The sequence below is a fragment of the Neltuma alba genome, unplaced genomic scaffold, assembly GCF_004799145.2.
Source record: "Neltuma alba isolate B1F8T4 unplaced genomic scaffold, ASM479914v2 tig00002829_pilon, whole genome shotgun sequence".
Lineage (NCBI taxonomy): Eukaryota > Viridiplantae > Streptophyta > Magnoliopsida > Fabales > Fabaceae > Neltuma > Neltuma alba.
The window spans coordinates 1-21,195 of record NW_021633033.1 but is presented as its reverse complement, the minus strand read 5'-3'; the positions used below and the strand labels follow the sequence as shown (position 1 = coordinate 21,195).

At 35.4% G+C, this 21,195-nt stretch overlaps 3 protein-coding genes and 1 long non-coding RNA gene across 4 annotated transcripts; 2 read left to right on the top strand and 2 right to left on the bottom strand.

Annotated features, from left to right (window-relative positions):
• Positions 1–863: 863 nt before the first annotated feature.
• On the bottom strand, positions 864–15,324 carry LOC114739461 (uncharacterized). The gene is made up of 3 exons (XR_003739608.1): positions 15,227–15,324; positions 10,334–10,343; positions 864–876 (listed from the first exon to the last, which is right to left on the bottom strand). It is a non-coding gene; the product is annotated as an uncharacterized LOC114739461 (long non-coding RNA).
• Positions 2,627–5,546, top strand: LOC114739459 (protein NUCLEAR FUSION DEFECTIVE 4-like). The gene is made up of 3 exons (XM_028927515.1): positions 2,627–2,956; positions 3,570–4,474; positions 5,038–5,546. Exons 1-3 carry the CDS (start codon positions 2,627–2,629, stop codon positions 5,525–5,527), a joined length of 1,725 nt encoding a protein of 574 aa, XP_028783348.1. The 3' UTR covers positions 5,528–5,546.
• LOC114739460 (uncharacterized) lies at positions 6,174–7,842 on the bottom strand. The gene has a single exon (XM_028927516.1). The coding sequence runs from the start codon at positions 7,795–7,797 to the stop codon at positions 6,628–6,630; it is 1,170 nt and encodes a 389-aa protein (XP_028783349.1). The 5' UTR covers positions 7,798–7,842; the 3' UTR covers positions 6,174–6,627.
• Positions 15,325–17,718: 2,394 nt separating the features above from the next.
• LOC114739457 (calcium uptake protein, mitochondrial-like) lies at positions 17,719–21,182 on the top strand (the record flags this gene model as incomplete). Its single annotated transcript, XM_028927513.1, has 6 exons — positions 17,719–18,079; positions 18,675–18,742; positions 19,611–19,837; positions 20,008–20,091; positions 20,753–20,930; positions 21,117–21,182. Coding segments are annotated over exons 1-6 (984 nt in total), but the record flags the coding sequence as incomplete, so codon positions are not given.
• Between the last annotated feature and the right edge of the window lie 13 nt (positions 21,183–21,195).

The following is a 21,195-nucleotide window of genomic DNA, read 5'->3' as shown; positions in this document are numbered from 1 at the left end:
TAAGACCCCAATCCACTTTGTCTCTCATATTTTTTTTTTTCTAAAGTAGCCCTTCTAACAATAATAGTTCTAGTCAATACACTTGATTAGTAAGAATATTTTAGGAAAGACAACACATATTTAAGACAAATAACTAACTTAACTTACTTCTTTAATCTCCTCAAATTAGTCAACTGGCTCTTATAATTAAGACCGAAAGTAGTATTTATTTATTATAAATAACTAATTTAATTAATTCTTTTAATATCCGTAGATGAGTTACCTAAGTTTTATACTTCTCCAGTATTTAAGGTCGGCAAAGAAACTGTCGCATGCCTTTTTCTTTGCCGACCTTAAACAATCAATAGCATTACTATTTTCCCCAGTCAAAATGTCACAGTTGAGATTTTATCCTGTCTCACTTCATGCTTTGTTCTATTGGTAGATTAGGCAAGTGGTGGATCAGATATTTTGCATTTAATCTTGAGAAAACGAGACGTACTGAGAACAGTTTATAAAAAGTATCATCTTTCTATAAAAGTTTAGGTTAAATTATATGAAATTACTTAAAATTTTGATCCATGTGCAAATAATCCTATTGACTTTTAATACTCCTTCGGTCCTTTATATAAGACCTAATTGTTGAGTTAGTTTTGATCCTAAATATAAGACCCATTTCTCATATTTATCAATTTTTTTCTAAATTACCCCTATAGATACTCCTTCAATCATAAACAAATAGAAGAGGAAGAGGGGTATTAAGAAAGATGATTAGGGTATTTTAGGAAAAATGTATCACATTTCTTATAATTAACTAACTTACCTAACTTCCTTAATCTAATCAAATTAGTGAAATGGGTTTTATATTAAGGATCAGAGGAGTATTTGACAAAGAACCTCACTAAACTTTTAAGTTTGCGCAAATATTCTGCACAATTAACTACTATGATTTTTTACCCATTAACGGACTGTAATTTATTACTACTTCCTACTCAAAATATAAGAACTTGTTTGTAACTACAAACTCACTTTTATATTTACAGTCGAAGGTAGCATTAACCAAGTATCCTATTAAACTGCGTGGTATTTTATTATTTTTCATCTGTAGATATGTATAGCAGCACTTAAACTTTCAGTCATAGTAAAAAATTTCTATAAACTTTAAGTGATATACAATTGAATCCCTATCATGTTAAATAGTTTTAGGGTTCCAAAAATTTCCTTTCTCGATTTTTAGTTGAACCAATGGACTCCATATGAAATATATATTGATCTTTATTAATTGATATGTTTTCTTCAAAGATTTTTTTAAATTATCTTCAATTTCAATTAAATCTCCTTAAATCTCAATCCATATGCTCTTAAGCAAAATCCCTACCAATAGAAGAAATCCTTCTATGTGTATATATACACATTTATGGAACCAAAATTTATCTTCTTCTGCCAACAAAAGTTAAATATGTAACTTACTACTATTTTTGGTTTTTAATAAAATACATATTTAATTAATTTCAATAGGTTAAGAAAATTAAATAAATTAGCTAATTATAATAAATGTAATTTGATATTTCTCAACCACATGTGTAACATTGAATTATATATTAATTTATAAATTGGTAAATTAATTTGAATTTTTAAAAAATTAATTATATATTAATTTATAAATTGGTAAATTAATTTGAATTTTAAAAAAATAATAAATTCGAGAAAGACAATAAGTTAATAATATTTTATATTTAAAATTAAATGTAACATTCTAATTCTTATATTAAGAAATAAATTAATTGAAGGAGTATTTACTGTAGAGGAATTTTGTTTATCAGGAGGATAAAGTTCTCCCTAACCTACGCGATAAGCTAATTGTGGCCATACTACAATCTCCTAAAAATCATGGAATCACTGAGGTGACGGTGGCTTGATGGGATGCTCCTCGTGACTCCATTAATTAAATAACCCAAAAAATAAGGGATATTATGAAATTTTATGCAGAAAAAAAATGAATATATAGGTAAAATATTTATTTATATCTTTAATATTTGTAATGACAGGCTTTTATAATAATAGTCTCATATTAGCTCAAAAGAAAAATTATCATATTGTAAGAAAAAACCAAATCACGTAGGCAAACATAAGGGTACGTTGTGTTCCCTGGCTCTTACTTCGGATCAAATGGATTTAACTACACATGACCGGAGATGAGGCCAAATCAAATGAATGAAGAAAAAATATGCTGGAACTGGTAATTAGGATTCCTTTGCATGTCATATTATTCATATATTCAACTTAAAGACTCAATTTTTTTTCGTTAGACATTAATTTAAATATCACTTTCTCTCTATCAAAGACACATAAAAATCCTTATTTGCAAATGATATCTAGACAAAATCAAAGTCCTATGTAATAGGAAAAACCCGGATGTACGCCGACCTTAGTCCAAATGGCAAGCGCCAAGTCACCCTCTATGTCCACGCGCTGACTCACAAAACTCGCCACCCCTCTCTCTCTTCCTCTCCCTCGCCTCTTTGTTCATCATAACTTTTATATATCCAACCTTTCACCTCTGTTTCTTCAATGTCACTAGCTAAATCATCAAGAAGTTCATTTTGATATCTGTAATATTCAGTCATTGGATAACTAGTCCATATCCATGTTGATGCTCACTCAAAAAGGAGGGTCAAGGCCTCCATGGGTTGGTCTTGGAGCTGCGGTTTGGGTTCAAATCGCAGCAGGAAATGCGTATGCTTTTCCTCTCTATTCTCACTCGCTTAAATCCGTTCTGGGTTTTAATCAGCGTCAGGTTACTTTGCTTGGTGTTGCTAACGACTTTGGTGAGAATGTTGGCTTGCTTCCTGGAATTGCCTGCAACAAGTTCCCACCGTGGCTTATTCTTTTGATCGGTGCTTTGGCCTCCTTCTTTGGTTATGGTGTTCTGTGGCTTGCTGTTAGTAAGACTGTGGAGTCACTTCCTTACTGGTTGGTAAGTTCTCTGTTGCTTTTTGGCGCACCCTTGCAGTTGTTTGATTTGATGATGAACTGTTTTATTTAATGTCCCCCTTTTTGTGATTTTGATTCGTCGAAAACATCCGTTTATGTGATCTGATTTTTTTTTTTCCTAATTATAATGATGAAGCATTGAAGATATTGCATTTATTTGCATCAGATTGCAAGCGAATGAATGAACTGCACTAGTTTAAATATATGTTTCCACCGATGTGAATTCTCACTGGGTATTTCTAATTGATCAATTTTAATTAAATTTGCATTGGATCACTGAATTTAAGTTGATCACTTGTTGGTTGAAGTTATTTGCTTGATAGTCTTTAATTTACGCATGTCTTCACTAATATGCAGAAAAAAGTTCTGTAAAAAGTCTAAGAAAATCTCTTTATAACTTAATCATGGTTTCATTTTCCGGCTTAAAGCTTTTGAGTAGAAGATGTCACTGTCACTCCTTGTATGATTAAATGGTCTGGAGGTTGATCATAAGCTTTTTAAGTCAAAATGATTCTTCTTAATACGAATTTATTGAAGTTTCAGCGTTGTTTCAGGAATGCATTACAAACTTGATTGATTTTTGTGATGTTTCGCAGCTATGGATTGCCCTCTCTATTGCCACTAACAGTAATGCATGGTTAGGCACTGCTGTTCTTGTGACCAACATGAGAAACTTCCCTGTGAGTAGAGGCACAGTTGCTGGAATTCTCAAAGGTTATGGGGGTATCAGTGCCGCAGTTTTTACCGAAATTTACAGCATAGTGCTTCAGAACTCTTCTTCTCAGTTCCTCTTGTTCCTCGCCATTGGTATTCCTGCCTTATGCTTCAGCATTATGTTTCTCATCAGGCCTTGTACTCCAGCTACGGGTGATGATTCTGCAGAACATGGTCATTTCGCTTTCGTCCAATGCTCTAGTGTGGTCTTGGGTTTATATCTTATTGCAACTGCTGCATTTAGTAATGTTCTGCCCTTAGGCGGTACATCTTCCTATATTTTAATTGCCGTGATGATTCTCCTTATCATGGCTCCCCTAGCAATACCTGTAAAGATGACATTGTTTCCTAGGAAATGCAGCAAACCAGAAAGATCTAATCCGCAAGTTGGATCATCAGAATGCCTAGTTCAACAAGGCAAGGATGAAAAAACAGAACCCCTCTTGCCATCTTCAACTTCAGCAACCCCTGGGAGCTTTTATGACACTGACGAGTCATCTGAAGTGGCTGTGCTTCTTGCTGAGGGTGAAGGAGCAGTGAAGAAGAAGAGAAGGCCCAAGCGAGGGGAAGATTTCACATTCATGGAGGCTGTTATAAAGGCTGATTTTTGGCTCCTGTTCTTTGTTTTCTTTGTTGGGGTTGGTTCTGGTGTTACTGTTCTCAACAATCTCGCACAAATAGGCATTGCACAAGGTGTGGAAGATACCACAATCTTATTGTCAATTTTCAGCTTCTGCAATTTTGTGGGTCGCCTCAGTGGAGGAGTTGTTTCAGAACACTTTGTGAGGTCAGTCACATCTATGCCTGTTAAGTAAATTTAACAATTATTTTCAAGCTCATATCAGTAACACAGTGTGAGGTTTCAACATGTACTTGAGCTGTTCAAAAACCTCCTGATATCTGTACAAGTCATTGTGTCCTTAGAACATTACAATCACAAGACAGAGTAAATTATCACTTCTGTGATCAAACACATCAAGTTTATATATGAATAAACTTTTCATGTTCAAATGAACCTGGTAATGAATGATCTTTGTGCCATATAAATCAGCTTCTAAACCCACAATGCCTGGGGGCAGGGGAGTTGGTTGTAAGTTCGCAGAACTTCTTAGTCTGTTGTGAAGTTGCATCGTGTCAGTGTTTCCTCATTTAATTGTTTTATCTAATTTTAACCATTTACCACAAAGGGTGTCTACTTAGGTGGCAAATAGAGAAGAGATTTCTCTTCATTAAGTCAGATTCTATTAGGAGTAATAAAAGAACAAAATTTCAATTTTACTAGGCTAACATGGGGGAGTGACCATAAACTTGTTATAGCCATTCTGATTATATCCTATTTTGTCGATACAGGACGAAAACGATCCCCCGGACATTTTGGATGACATGCACACAGATAATCATGACCATCTCATATCTAATCTTTGCATATGCTGTGAAAGGTACTCTTTTCTTTGCAGTTGCATTACTTGGCATCTGCTATGGCGTGCAATTTTCCACTATGATCCCCACGGTCTCAGAGCTTTTCGGGTTGAAGAACTTTGGTGTGCTCTACAACTTCATGTCATTAGGAAACCCTCTTGGTGCATTCCTTTTCTCAGCTCTGCTAGCAGGGCAAGTATATGACAAGGAGGCTGCAAGGCAGCACCATGGTCTAGACTTGCTTGATTCAGGAGCCTCCTGCTTGGGACCAAATTGCTTCAGACCAACCTTCTTTGTTTTGGCTGCTGTTTCTGTTCTTGGCTCCATCTTGAGCATCATCCTTAGTTTCAGGATAAAACCAGTTTACCATATGCTTTATTCTGGTGGTTCTTTCAGGCTGCCTCAAACCACAGTTCACTAAAGTAATTGAGACACGTCACCCAAAAAAAAAAAAAAAAAGTAATTGAGACACAGGTTCAGCATTGGATCAATCAGAGCAATCTACAATTCCTTCAAGAACTGTGCTTCCTGCTCTGCCACTTCAGCCTTATACACACATATAAATCTGGGTTTTGAGTTTTGTTCTGGGAAAATGGTTGTTTTAGTATGCATCTTATGCTAAAAGATGGTCCTCAGAGGGGAATGGATGTGATATGCAGACTTGAGGAGTGTTAACTACCAGTTACTTGGGATATTTAATATATTTATTCAGCCTAATCATACAATCACTGAGCTTTGGACATTTTCGTTGTAACAGTTGAGATTTTAGGTCTTTGCGCAATAAATCTGAGTGTATACGGATTTGATGCTGTACACAGTCTTTTGGTGGTCAAAATACATGAGATATGACTATTACTCTCTGGAAACTTAAAAGGAAAGTGCAAATAGAGAAGACAAAATAAAGCATTTGTCCATGTTTGACTCTTTCGGTGCTAGTTATTGTTAATATTGCTTTAAAAGAAAAGCTGTCAGCTTTTGTCTCTCGTCAAGGGCACACAAAGTAGTCTTTAGATGGCTGATGAAACTTAGATGTCTGAAGTTTTTTACTTTTAGAAAAAAGAAGGAAGGAAAGAAAGAAATAATCAGATAATGACCTATGTGAAACCTTTTCCCTCTTTCTGGAGGAAATACCAAGGAAACGGTTAGGTTCCTCCCATTAATGAATACCTAACGAGCCAGTCACCAACCATAAAAAATACACCTAAAAACATTTTTACTGATACAAATTGACTTTTTCTGAATCGAACCAACCGTTCTCAGCGCGGCCCGCCTCAACTGAAAAGATGTTTTTGACATTTTATATGTACAAGTGAACAGAATAAGCAAGAGAGAGATATGAACCAATACAAAATAACCACGTAATTTCATATCCTCCAAGTAATAATCATCACTGCCGCTTGCTTCTGCTACTTCTCCGTTGCTCTGACCCTGTAGACGGATCTTGAAAAGAGGAACTGTCTCTCTCTTCCTGTTTTTTTAACAAAAATTTGACTTTTCTCTGAGAAAGTGGGCAACAAACAATCATGTTGGTTTCAAATCCTGGAACAAGGTAGGCCACAGTGTGTGATCATCCTCATCAAAATCGAAATCACTTTTGGTTTTGTTCAAGTAGGGACTGAAACTCAAGGGGCTTCCAGGTCTGGCATCTGAAGGCCTGCTCATCCTTGGGCTCTTGCAGTCCATCATCACCAATCTTGGGTCCAGAGGCCCAGAAGATCTTGGGCTTTTAACCGAGCCCATCATCGGCTTGCCGCTCACTAATGGGCTCCGATTTGGGTACAGTAGTCTCTCCTGCTTCTTCCCATCAAGAGGCCCAGAAAGCCTCAACACTTTGTTTGTATTCACCGCCTTCTCGTTCATCATCATCCTTCCATCTAGAGGCCCAGACAAAGCTACCCTTCTCGTTCTATTCATGGCGGGCAGGGGCTTGTTGATGTTGTTGTTCTCCTTCTGAAACTCCTCGCTTCCATATTGCTTTCTCTCCATGGCGCCTCGCCATTTCTCCTGGTAGTACCAATGGGGTTCTGGGCTGGGTGAATCCTTCTGATCTGAAGGAGGATCTTGTTCTCGGAAAAGCACAAACTTTCTGAGGCATTTTCTCATGTAGTTCTTGATGACCCCGGAGATCTTCCTGGGACGATGAAGGCGTCCATAGTCGTGGTGGGCCAGCTTGAGGATCTCGAGACGGTGCTTGGCGATGGAGATGCCCATGCTCTGGAGGAACTCATGGTTGAAGAAGGAAGCGTCTTCGAGCTGGAGCTGGTTGCGGGCGAAGGTGACGCCATAGTCGTAGATGAGAGAAGGTTCGAGGTTGGTTCTGGAGAGCCAAGAGAACCAGTCCATGGGAGGTGGTGGTGGGGTAGGGTGGAGGGGGTGGATGAGGGTGAGAGATGAGGAAGAAGGAGGCATAGTGAAAGGGGTTATATAAGGACAATGAGGATAAGGAGATAGAGAGATGAATGGATGGATGGGGAATTCAGAGAGGAAAGGGAACTGAAGGGCATAAATGAGGATGAGGATGGGTAAATGCGGGGGATATTTATGCAGCAAAATGAAGCTGAAGGGGGAGGTCTTGTCAGGTAAAAAAAGAAGAAGAAGGAGGAGGAGGTTGTGTTTTAATGGAGGTTTGGAGGGTAGTTGAGGTTGAAAGTGACAGGGGAACATGATATTGTGTGCCAATATATTTGACATTTTTGGCTTCTGGCCTTTGTTTTTACGGAAAATCCTATCATATCATTCTTCATACGCGCTTTCCTATGAATAACTGATATGTGTGGCTACTGAAAAATTTAAAAGAATAAAATGGTGTGGTCAAGAGTCAATAAGACTAATGGCCCCAGCACTAAACGATGATTAAATAATGTATACTTTAGAGAAGAGCTTTGGTGGAACAAGAGGCCTGTTTCTCCGATCACGGGTCTGGCCAACAAAAGAGAGGAGGGAAGACAAGGGGCAAGATTTTAAGATTATTGTACGAAGTATACAATAATCTTAAAGTGTTCTTGTATATTAAAACCAACTTTAAGGGTGTGTTTGGTATGAGGGATTTGGGAGGGAGGGGAGGGAAGGGGAGGGATTTTAATCATTTTCCCTTGTTTGGCAACACACAAATTTTAGGAGGGGAGGGAAAATTTTTTAAAATTTCCCCTCCCCTCCCCTCCCTAACCTCCCCTCCAAAATTGGGAGCATTTGGAGGGAAAGGGCAATATTTTGTCATATTATGACCATTATGCCCATATTTTGTCATGTTGTAACCATTATGTCTATATTTTGTCATGTTGTGACCATTATGCCCACACCTTAAATAAAATAAGAGCAAAATTATCCATATTAAAATGTTTTTCCCTCCCCTCCCCTCTTTTTTTATAAATCCAAACAAAATAATATTAAAATCCTTCCACTCCCCTCCCCTCCCCTTCCTTCCATTAAAATCCCTCCCCTTCCCTTCCTCTCATTGAGCCAAAGTTGATCTAACACGTATGAGGGGTTTAAATCTTAGTCTTTATATATCTAGCATTCAATACGTCATTCTGTTATTGGTGAAATCAGCTCCTTGTGTCTTGTCCAAAAAATAATGTTCTAATTCAAATCTTCGTAGAACATGGACTCCTAATTTATCCTTAAAATCTCGCCCCTTAAATTCCACGGTTTGGGTTAATTAAGAGAAATACAAGGAGCGAGACCTTGCCCACAATATGGAGTTTAATCAAATCAAAAATACAAAATAATCCTTCGCAATCTGCATTGAACATAAGTTCCCTTAGCTTGTATTTCATCACCACCAATCTGTCCCTATGAACACGTTGTCTTATATCATCAATGATGTTATAGTGGTGTTAATAGCATTGTAACATAGTACTAATATAAAAACATCTTGATAAGTGATGTTGTGGGATCTATTCTGCTTGTACGATGTTTGGATACTTTTAAAAACACTTTTTAAAAGTAATTTTATACAAGTCAAGACAAAACTTTTTTTGTATAGTTATTTTGTACGCTGTAAAATTACTTTTAAAATTATGATTTGTTGGGTAATCTTACGGAGATAGTACCTATTTGTAATATTAAAAAACAAAAAGTCATTATGGTCAGCATGGGAAAGTGTCATTTTCGCAGAGGGCAAAGGGAAGAGGGTGGGGGTGTTGAGGATGGTCCACAAGCATGTGACACAGTGCGTAAGACAAAGGGACCATTAACAAATAACAACGGAAAGTAGTTATTGCAAATCAATTTGGTAACCTACTTCCCCCCCGATTTGCTACTACCTGTCTCTGGGCAACCATTTCCACTAATCTCCCACTCTTGAATTGTTCAACCCTCCCCCACTTGGATTCTCATATCTTATACAGTTTCTTAATAACCCTAATTTTGTCCCAAAACAAGTTTTATATATTACCATTTACTATTTCACTCATTTTAAAAACCATGATATATATATATATATATATATGTCATTTCACTTATAGTAGAAGAGATCAATCAATCCTCTATATATATAGTCATTTTTTCATTGCAGTGTACAATCTTCCTCTATACTCTTTTGATCATTTTTTCAAGATCTTGCTAACTACTTTCACGACATTAAGAAAATTAATTTAATATAAAAAAATCGTCACAATTTTTTAAAATGATCCCTCTTTCAATTAAAATAGGTCATTTTGAAGGAAACAACGAGTGCAAAAACCATTTTTTAAGCTAAGAGTAAAAGAAATAAGTTCGGACGCGGTATTTTTGTTTTTTTGGCTCTATCCACCAATCCAAATTGATCCAAAAATATAAATTGATCCAAGCATGGACCTGAGTAGTAATTTTGTAGGAAATTAAGGTAGTGTTTGTGGTGCGGGAGCATCCTTATAGAAGACGCAATAAGAGCCACAAAAATTTCAAAGAAACACGATAAAGTAAATTGGGAGGCATAAAGATTAAAGGGTAAGTAACACTGTAACTGTGATGGCCAAAAAAAAAAAAGTAACTCTGTAACCATGAGAAGAGGTAGGAATCAGTGTAAAATATCTTTTTTCCCCCGGGGGGGACACTATATATACATACATATATATATATATATATAAATATATACAGTGAAATAAATGAGAAGAACAAATGAAGTGTAAACTGCATTGAATTCCAAGGGCTGCAAAATTCTGCTTTTTCCAACTTACCTGCATGCTTTAATTAAATGATAGGTAGAGATGGAAATCAAAAAACAGGTGAGCCGCACAGAAATCACTTTGCACTAACTATATGGTCAATGTTTTATGTAACGGTTCTTAATATAAGAGTTAAATAATTAATTTAGAGATATTAAAAAAATTATTTAAGTTGTTTAATTATAAAAAATGTGTGTTGACTTCCCTAAACTACGTTCTCTAATCATGTATATTGAAATAACCTTTTGATAGGAACCCCGTACCATTAATAGGGATACTTTTAGAGAAAAAAGCTATTAATTTGGGTAGACAACATATATTGAGGCCTTATATATGGATCAAATCTAACTTTCTAATTAGCTTTATGTTAAAAATCAGAGGTAGTATAATATTATGGTAGATGCTTGCAATGAATGTGTTCATTCAAAAGGTGTGTGTGTTCTGTGTTGCATCAGTCTCTGCTGAATGAATGTGAATAAAACTGTGATAGTAAGTCATTGGTTTCATCAATTCATATACATCTTTCACTTCATGCAATACAACTTTTCCGCCATACTTTTAACAATTACGCAAACGTTCTTTTTCTTTTTTGGTTTTCCTTCAAAACTTTAGATTATTCTTAATTTGTGCAAATTTCGTGTGTTTATGTATATAGACATTTTCAGTGTTTGTAAACTCTTCTCTGTGAGTAAATAACATGCAATTATGGGATTAAGAAAAACATGTTATTGAATGTGTACGTCTCTCCCACTCTCTTTTTCCCTTCTCTTTTGCCCCTTTTTGGTTTGGTTTTAACTTCTATATCCATCAATTATAATGCTAATTGATAATAAATGATTGTTTTTGTTTAGTTGGAAGACATCTGCCCCACTCTTTTATTTGTATGATCATGGAAGAGCTAATTAAAGAGTTTATTTTAGTCATAAATGTAAGATTTTAATCCACTTTATTTTCTAAATTTATATTTCCCCCTCAACTTATCCTTATTCATTGAACATATAAAGAAGATTCTATCAAATAAATAATTTCCAAAATGATGAAAGAGAATATAATCTATATTTTTAGAAAATCAACATACATACATACATATATATTATATACAACTAATTTAACTAATTTTTTTAATCTCTGTAAATTAGTTATATGCATCCTATATTTAAAATTGGAGGGAATATATATAAACCTTACCTAAATTTTGTGCAACATACATACCTTACAACTACTTTTCACTCATGCCAGAAGCCCCATGTCTAGTTTGCGAGTGTGTCAACAAGTTGAATAGTAAATATATCAATCAATACCTTAAATATAGGACCCAATTGGAGAGTTAATATTAATTCTATATGTAAGACTTATTTAACATGTTCATCATTTTTTTTCAGATTAACCCTATCACTACTACAAAAAAAAAAAATTAATGGCGGTTAAAATGAGCTTTTCACGGTAGTTTTGATACCGACGTCTATGCTATCGACGTAAAATGTAGAGGATTTCATAGCGGTTTAAGAACTGACGTGGTATGTGACTTTTCACGGTGGTTATATAAATAACCGTCGTGAAAATTTTTTTTTTAAGTCTACATTTCACCCTACTGATCAGGATAGAACGGGAGAACAAAGCCTCAAAAAAAGTCTCTCACCAGTTAAAAGCATTCTGATGGATTAAACATAGATTCTTTCCCCCCGTAATAGCGTCACTTAGCTTCACCTTTAGCCACCTGATCGAAGCTACTAAGATTTAATAAAGATAAAATCAAAGACTCAGATCTGCTAAAAATCAGATTTTTTAAAACTCAGATTAAATATCATATTTTTAACCAAAGAAAATAATTATATCAAACTACAAAAACTATGAAATCCACAGAAAGAATGGAGGTGAAAAACTCACAAATAAGAATAAAGAGGATGAGGCGATGACGACGGCAACAGCAACAATGACGGTGATGGAAGAACATGGCGAAAATGATAGAAGTAATGGATAAACACCGACAAATGTAGGAGGAGGGAGAAAATCAAGTGAGGATAATATGAGGGACTATGAGCTCTGACTTTGAAAAGTGAAAACTATCACGCGATGGATTTTAAAATTCTAATAGACTTTTTACGGCGGTTATTTAAAAAACTGCTGTTAAAAGTATTTTTTACGGCGGTTATTTAAAAAAACCACCGTTAAAAGTATTTTTTACGGCGGTTTTAAAAGTACGCCTATAATTACAGAAATGCCATCGTCATATTTTTTACAGTATTTTTTCTAATAACTGCCGTAAATTAGCATCTTGAAAACTCTTTTTTGTAGTAGTGTATTGATATTCTCTCAACAATGACCAAGTAAAAGAGGGAGGAAGGAAATTGAGAAAGATGCTTAGAATATTTTAGAAAAAACATATTATATTAACTAATTTAACTAACATTTTTAATCTACTTAGATTATTTAATTAGATTTTACATTAAGGATTGGAGTAGTAAATATCAATCAAGACCTTAAATAGGGTTTTTAATTTAGAGCCTTGGGGATAAAAAGGTAATAACGGAAGAGCTTTCTCCCACATGGGAAAATCTCAATCAACACATACGTTCATATGAATTAGGAGAGCAATTCCATATGCCTTTGCTTTAATTACTCAAATCAAGTGGAGAAGGATTTGGTGGTGAATATAATGGATCAACTCGAGAAACAACAACAACAATAAAAATAAGACTTATCCCACTAGATGGGGTCGGCTACATGAATCACACTACGTTATCGTGCTTTATTAACAACCCAGTTCTTAGATATCTTATTGACCTGGAGGTCTCGTTCAATGACCTCATTGAGCATTCTTCTCAGTCTTTCTCTGACCCTTTTTGTGGAACTCCATATTATTTGATCTACCCTTCTCACCGGGGCCTCCAATGGCCTTCTCTGCACATGTCCAAATCATCTTAAGCAATTTTTTCAACCATTTTCTCTTAGATAGGTACCACACCGATTCTTGTTCTGATATTTTCATTTTGAATCTTATCTTTTCTTCTATGACCACACATCCATCTCAATATTCTCATTTCTACTATCCCAACTTTGTGCTCTTTCTTATTTTCTCTTTATCGCCCCACATTCACTACCATACAACATAGTTGGTTTTATAACAGTCCGATAAAATTTTCCCTTAAGCTTCTCAAATACCTTCTTATTGCAAATAACTTTGGTAGCCTTCCTCCACTTTAACCAGCCAACTTGTATTCTATGAGAAACGTCTCCATCAATTTCCCCATCCTCATGTATAATTGATCTTAGGTATTTAAACTTTGATACTTGAGGAATGATTTGATCCCCCATCTTCACCTCTAAATCACCATTGCCTTGCCTCCTCCAAAAATTACAATGCATATATTTTGTTTTGTTCCTACTCAAATGAAAACCTTTCGACTCCAAAGTCCTTCTCCATAACTCCAATCTAGAGTTAATCTCTTCTTTTGATTCTGCCATAAGGATTATGTCATCCGTGAAGAGAATGGATTTAGGGATTCTTTCTTGAATAAGTTCAATTAGAACGTCCAGAACAATATTAACCAAGTAAGGACTCAAAGAAGATCCCTGATGTAGGCCAATCTTAATGGGGAAGTCCTTTATCTCTCCTCCAGGCATTCTTACACTAGTAGTTATCCCCTCATACATATCTTGTATGGTTTTGATATAAGCAACCCGTACACTTTTCTTTTCCAAAGCCTTTCACAGTACTTCTCTTGGCACATGATCATAAGCTTTTTTCAGGTCAATAAAAACCATATGTAAATCCCTTGTTTTACTCCTATATCTTGCCATTAAACCCCTTAATAAATAGATTGCTTCAGTTGTGAATCTCCCTGACATAAATCTAAATTGGTTCTCTGAAATAGAAGTCTCTGACCTCAACCTATATTCAATCACTTTTTCCCACAACTTCATTATATGACTCGTAAGTTTTATCTCTATGTGGCTTGCATAGTTTTGAATGTCTCCTTTATTCTTATAAATAGAAACTAAAGTGCTTGTCCTCCAATCATCCAGCATATTCTTAGAGTGTAAAATTTCATTAAAAAGCTAGATTAGCCACAATTCACCCTCATCGCCCAAACATTTCCAAACTTCAATAGGAATACCATTAGGCCCAACAGCTTCACCATTGTCCATTTTTTTGAGAGCTACCTTAACTTCTCTGATGCGAATCTTACAGTAAAAAACCAAATTCCGATCATCTTCGTTAATTAGCAAGTCCTATAAGTCCTAAATCGCGTAATCGCTTCCCTCATTAAACAACTTGTAAAAGTAAGCCTCCCATCTCTTCTTAATATCACCGCCAGTAACTAACACTTTACCATCTTCATCCTATATAGACTTCACTTGGTCCAGATCTCTCTTTTTCCTCTCCTTTTGCTTCGCAATCTTGTAAATATTTCTTTCTCCCGCCTTTGTTCCTAACTTCTGATAAAACCCCTCATAAGCTTTAGTATGTGCTTCTCTTACTACTCTCTTCGTCTCTTTTTTAGCCAAACGATATTTTTCCCGATTTTCTACACTATTGCACAAATGTATGATCTTAAAACAATCTCTTTTCTGTCTGATTTTCTTATGCACACTCTTATCTCACCATGAAGTCTCCTTATCTCTCTGACCACAGCCCTTGGATTCTCCCAAAATTGCTTTAGCTACCATACGAACTCTTGTAGTTATCTCTTCCCACATCATGTTTCCATTTCCCTGTAACTCCTAGATCCCCTCCTCCAAAAAGGTCCTTTTGAATAGCTCCCGCTTCTCACCCTTTAATTGCCACTACTTAACCCTGGGTTTTACCACTTGATGATACTTTTATCTGATACTCTTAAAACGTACATCAATGACAAGTACTCTATGTTGGGTAGTCACCCCATCTCCAGGAATCATTTTGCAACTAGTACACAATCTTCTGTCCGGATTCTTAACCAAAAAGAAATCAATCTGTGATTTTGAGGCACCACTTTTATATGTGATTAAATGCTCCTCTTACTTCTTAAAATAAGTGTTAACAATCTTGAGATTGTATGCAAGAGAAAAGTCCAGAATAGATTGTCCTCCGTTATTAAGCTCTCAAAAGCCAAAACCACCATGAGCCCACTGAATTGTCCTACTTCCTTGCCGACATGTCCATTAAGATCCCCATCGATAAAATTTTTTTTCTTTGAGTGATATGCTTTGAACCAACCCCTCCATATCTTCCCAAAACTTATCTTTAAGGTGTGCCTCTGCCCTAACCTAAGGTGCATAGGCACTAATAATATTGATAGTATCCTTTTCAATAATTATTCTTAAAGATATTATTTTGTTCTCATACCTTTTAACCTCCATCACATTCTTTTTCGATGTTCCATCAATGATGATACCAACACCATTCCTTGCACTCACCTTTCCTGTGTACCAAAGTTTATACTCTCCAAGTTCCTTGGCAACTTCTCCAATCCATTTGGTTTCTTGGAGGCACAAGATATTAATCCTTCTGTCCCTCATAAATCCTACAACCTCCATAGATTTCTCATTCAACATCCCAATATTTCAAGTGCCAAATCTAATTTTGGTCTCATGAGCTAACTTCTTTAGCCGCCTCTATCTACGAGAGTGCGGCAGCCCTTGCTCATTTAACACTACATCCTTGCGATGATGCAGCGGCTCTAGCTCACTTCTCACTATACTCGAACTACACAGTGCATCGCTTCTGGGCAATAACCTAGCATTACCATGATTTCTTTGTTGATTCATGTTCATGAGATTCGACGGGTTTTTACGTTGGCTGTCGAGGGCCTAACACAACCCTCCTCTTTCATCCGAGCTTGGGACCAACTATACAATATAGGTGGAGTTGGATCAACTCGAGAAAGACTCAAAATATTGCAATATTCAATTGGAGGTCATTATCCTCAATAATTGAAGCGTCAAGATGTTATCACCCACATGAAAGAAACAAATATAGAACCTTTTTTTTTTAAATTTGAAAGTTCTAGAATGAACGTAGCCCAAATTAAAAGTAAAGGGATTGGATTAGGTCTTAGTAAAAGGGATTTTTGACCGCTTAAATATAAGGTCTCGAGTTTGAGTGTGTGTGATTGTAGAAAAACATATTTGAAAGAGTTACCCCTAATTAAACATGACAATATTTAAATCTAATTAGGTGAGATAACTATGTGTAAAAAAAGGTAAAGGGATTGGATCATTGAAAGACCAGAATAACATGGTTCGATTTGGTTACTCAATTCAGAGAATTCCAACGTGGTTATAAGGAAGAGATATAATTACTAAAAGTTTCAATGACAAATGTATAGTTGCCATTTGCTACACTAAGATTTATCATTGTAAGCTGTTTTGTTATTATCGGGACATTTTAGTAATTATTTTCTTTTTAGGATCTTATAGCAATTCTCCACCATGGGCTCAAAGTTAAGCCCATTAGACTTGATTTTGCAACCTTTATTCTGCTTTTCCCCGTTGCTACATGTAAAGGAGGCTGAACAAAAGAAGCATTAAACCGAAAAGAATAAATGTGCAAAGTGTTACAGGAAAAAAAAAAGTACAAAATGAAATAAAATAACCATGAAGTACTAAACGCAAGCATTAAATCCCAGTATCCAAATGAAATCAGAAAGAACCATCCGATCGAAATACAGTATGCATTAACCATCAAATACATGCATATTGAAATAGAGAATGAAGGGGAATTAAAAAGAAAAGAATATTTCGGTTTATTTGATCTATTTGATTCTAATCCAGGCCGACTGAACCAAAAAGATCAAAATTTCCTGAACCAAACCGAATAACTAAATATACCAAACCAAATAAATTAAATTTCATTAACTTCCATCTTCAGTTTCAGTTCAGTTTTGCTCACTCCTATAAACGAGGAAGCAAATGTGACATTAATCTTGTTTAGTTAAGCTCAAATAGATGCTTAAAAAAAAAAAGAAGTTGATGATCAGGATATTACAATCAAATTAATACTTTCTTGCCTTATTATTTAAGGAAATATTTTGCTTTATTCTTAAACACCTTTAGCTAATATTCCTAGGACTATTGGGCACTATGAACACCAATTAGATTGCACTAATTTGATGTGCTTATTCGATTTTGATATCTCTATTTAAGTGGAAGAGAGAAAAACTTAGAGACAATTATTATGTTATCCAATATGTGTGTGTGTGTGTGTGTGTGTGTAGAAGATAAGAAGATAAAATGAACATCAACTTTCCATTCTTGGGTGCGAGGCTCTCGTAACCATGAATTGCCAACTAACTCTTTATGGTTCAATGCCTAATCCCTACATGTGTTCTGCTCCATCCATATTGGATCTTACTTCTATGTCTTATTGTCTGTCTCTCTTCTTTTTCTTGTTCCTTAAAGCCACCAATCCTGTCTTTTGAGCCTTCATCTCTGTGTTTTGTATTTTGATATCTTAAAAGTTATAGAATCTCAAGCCGACATTAGCATGTTTTCTTGGACGTCCCTCACAAGATTTCGGCATTCTTTTCATCGAGTCCTTTCTATTCGACCTTCTACTGGTGTTAGGGTCTTTTCCGGCCAATCACAACCCTCCACATTGTCATCGTCAACCTTAACCTCCACCACCACCTCCGCCGGAGGATTAAAAAATGGTGATAAAACGGACTTTGACAAGTTTGTAACGTCGGTTTCGGGACTTGCGGTGGTTAGCTCTGCCTTAGGGTTTTGGTATTTTTATAATTCTTTGGGTGAGGATTCTGTTCAGGCATTCGCTGATTATGCAAGGGATGAGAATCAGCTTCAGCAACAGTATGAACCTCAGGCAAAATCCTCCTTCCTCTTCAATGGTATAATATGCTCACATATATATGATTTTCTTTTTAATCTCACATTCTGATGTTTAATGTAAGAATGTAAAAAATTTGAATTTAATAAAATCTTGAGATAAAATTTATTTCCCTAATTATTGTAATTTCTAAGATCAGAAGAAATTGCATTTTTTGAGATCACTCAGACAAGGATATATGTATGTGTGTAAAATAGTCTCAATTGAAGCACAATATCACAAGCTCAAAAGGAAGAAAAATAAAAGAGGAGAAATTGCAATAAAGACTGTGAAAATTGCAAAACCTCAAATTAGGAATCATGACAACACTTTAACTGGTTTTAACAAGAACTGATTTGCAAATAACAACAATTTTTGTGAGAATTCCTAATGTGGGATTTTGCAATATCCAGAGTCTTTTTTTTGCAATTTTCCCAAAAAGAAAATCTGAATATTATAGAGTGAAGGGAATAAATTCTGAACATGAAGATATTTGCAGGAATTGCTCGAGTTGCAAAATATTTTTTTTATTAATTTATATGCATATATATATATATATATATATATATATATAAACTACTCATATTTCTAGTGTGTTTTTATTTTTTTGGCTCCAGAAAGCTTTAGGAGAAGAGTATTTTTCAAATACGAAAAACGGATTCGCTTGCAAAGCCCCCCTGAAAAGGTAATCAATCTTATTAATGGATGCTGGACACAAATTAATAAAAGCAGTCATATTAATTAATTTAGAATTTCCTTCCTTAGACTCAATTTATCTCACACATGTTAAATACTACCTCCGGTCCTTAATATAAGACCCCGTTTGACTTTTTGTTTAGTCCTAATTATAAGACCCCAATCCATTTTGTCTCTTATATTTATGCATGTTTTTCCAAGATAATCCTTCTAATAATAATAGTTCTAGCCGATATACTTAATTAGCAAGGATATTTTAGGAATGACAACACTTATTTATTACAAATAACTAACTTAACTTACTTCCTTAATCTCCTCAAATAAGTCAACTGGGTCTTATAATTAGGACCGGAGGTAGTACTAGTTAATGATTTTGATAGTGGCTGCCATTGCTGATTGTGGTATATCAATAAAAAAAAACATTGTCAATACAGCATGAAAGTTTATTTTCAAAAAAAAAAAAAACTATACCTCAAATCGAATATAAACATATTAGATATATTAAATAATTCACTTTTTATCCCAAAAAAATTCATTTTTTATCAATATTAGCATTATTTTTTTAAAATAAAAAAATGAGTGAATAATAAATCTACAGTAAAATCTTTTCTGAAATATTATAATAAAAATTACTATAAGAAAAAAACTGCTCTAGGATTCTGTCAAAGTGCAAAATCCTCTAGGTAGAGACGGGGGCAAGAAACGCATGGAGAGTATGGCAACTGGAGAAGAAACAAGTTTGCTTACGTATCCATAACACATGCCACGTCAGAGAAGTCATATTCTGATAAAAATTTGAGAGTTTGCTGAAGTAGTTTCAGTGATTATGAGGTTACCATGTATGTTCACAAGCGCAGGTTTTTGAGTACTTTGCATCAGTGAGAACAGCAGGAAGCCGTGAGGCATTTATGACACCGGCGGATTTGATGCGAGCGGTTGTGCCGGTGTTTCCGCCATCAGGATCATCTCGTGTGAGAGAAGGTTATCTCCCAGGAGAGAAGCATCCTGGTGAACTCAGTTGTCCTCCTTCTCAGTTCTTCATGCTTTTTGACACTAACAATGATGGTCTCATTTCTTTTCCAGAGTGAGTCTCCCTTCTTCCTTGTTTCTTTCTCCCTTTTTTAACCTGCTCATCACATTATACTCTCAAGTGTCTAGCTCCATGTGGAACAAACACCGTACATAATATGACTCATAGTTCAATCCTTGATGAGTTCAGAGCTGAAGTGCTGACCTGTTTTCCCATCACGCCAGGTACATCTTCTTTGTTACTCTCCTGAGCATCCCAGAGTCTGGCTTTCAAGTGGCATTTAAAATGTTTGATCTTGACAATAACGGGTAGGTCTAAATCTTCCTCCTTCAGAGAAAGGAAATCCAATAAAAGCTTTAGTTTTCTGTTTCAATCTGCACGTCTGCATTGAGCTTCAGCATATTGTACCCTCACTATGCATCTACATTATTCATACATATGGCGATATATTAAGAAACAGATACAGAGAGTGATTTGTACGTTATTTGAGGAGTCAGATAATGTTGAATAGTCACTTGGTCTATCCATATATGATGATGAGAAAACCAATTTAATGTTTGTCTTCAATTACGTTTGAACAACGGGAATTCTCGAGTTTCATATAAACATCCTTCTTTCGGTAACATCGCCTCACTTTCTTCAAGTGGTTAAACTATTAACTGAAGCATACTTTTATGCATAAGTTCACATAACAACAATTAAAATTGAGTTGTGTTATACGCTAAAGATTCAACTTCCACTGCTATTTATTGAGAAAGGTAAAAGAAAGAGAGAATACTCTTTCTACTCTGCCTATAAACAAATGTGTTTTAATAAAAATTATAAGAGTTTTTCATGGCACTAAGTTACAAAACCATTAGTGTCTATAGACAAATGCTAAAAGGGTAGCAGAAATACATCAAGAATGTTTGGTGATTCAGTTTTTCATGAATTTGTAATTGGGTGAATGTATAAATCTTGCGCACGCAGGCATATAGACAAGCAAGAATTCAACAAAGTGATGACCTTGATGCGAAGCCAGCACAGACAAGGGGATGTAACTGTTGTAGAAGATGGGGGTCTCTTCCAGTATTTTTTTGGCAAAGACGGAAAGGATTGTTTAAATATTGAGAAATTTGGCCAATTCTTGAGAGACCTACATGATGAGGTATGCGTAGGATCAAACTATACAAGATATCAGTGCATGCCAAAGGGTTGTCTTGGGGGAATATCAAAGAGAGGGTGTTTTTATACCTTTGTACATACGCTCCCTTGTAATTTCCAACCTTCATGTCATGAGATGAATAACTCTGGTTCCATCAGTATCACTGCAATGTGATAATGTGACTTGCAGATATTGCGGTTAGAGTTCTCCCATTATGACTACAACGAAAGAGGAGCATTTCAGCCAGAGATTCGGGCTCTCCTTGGTT

What these genes read in the sequence shown, in the direction of transcription:
- LOC114739460 (XM_028927516.1), bottom strand. Translation starts at nt 7,797, where the DNA reads ATGTCAAATATATTGGCACACAATATCATGTTCCCCTGTCACTTTCAA.
- LOC114739459 (XM_028927515.1), top strand. Translation starts at nt 2,627, where the DNA reads ATGTTGATGCTCACTCAAAAAGGAGGGTCAAGGCCTCCATGGGTTGGT. An exon ending in AGTCACTTCCTTACTGGTTG is followed by an intron (nt 2,957 to 3,569) that starts GTAAGTTCTCTG and finishes GATGTTTCGCAG; the next exon opens with CTATGGATTGCCCTCTCTAT. An exon ending in GTTTCAGAACACTTTGTGAG is followed by an intron (nt 4,475 to 5,037) that starts GTCAGTCACATC and finishes TTGTCGATACAG; the next exon opens with GACGAAAACGATCCCCCGGA.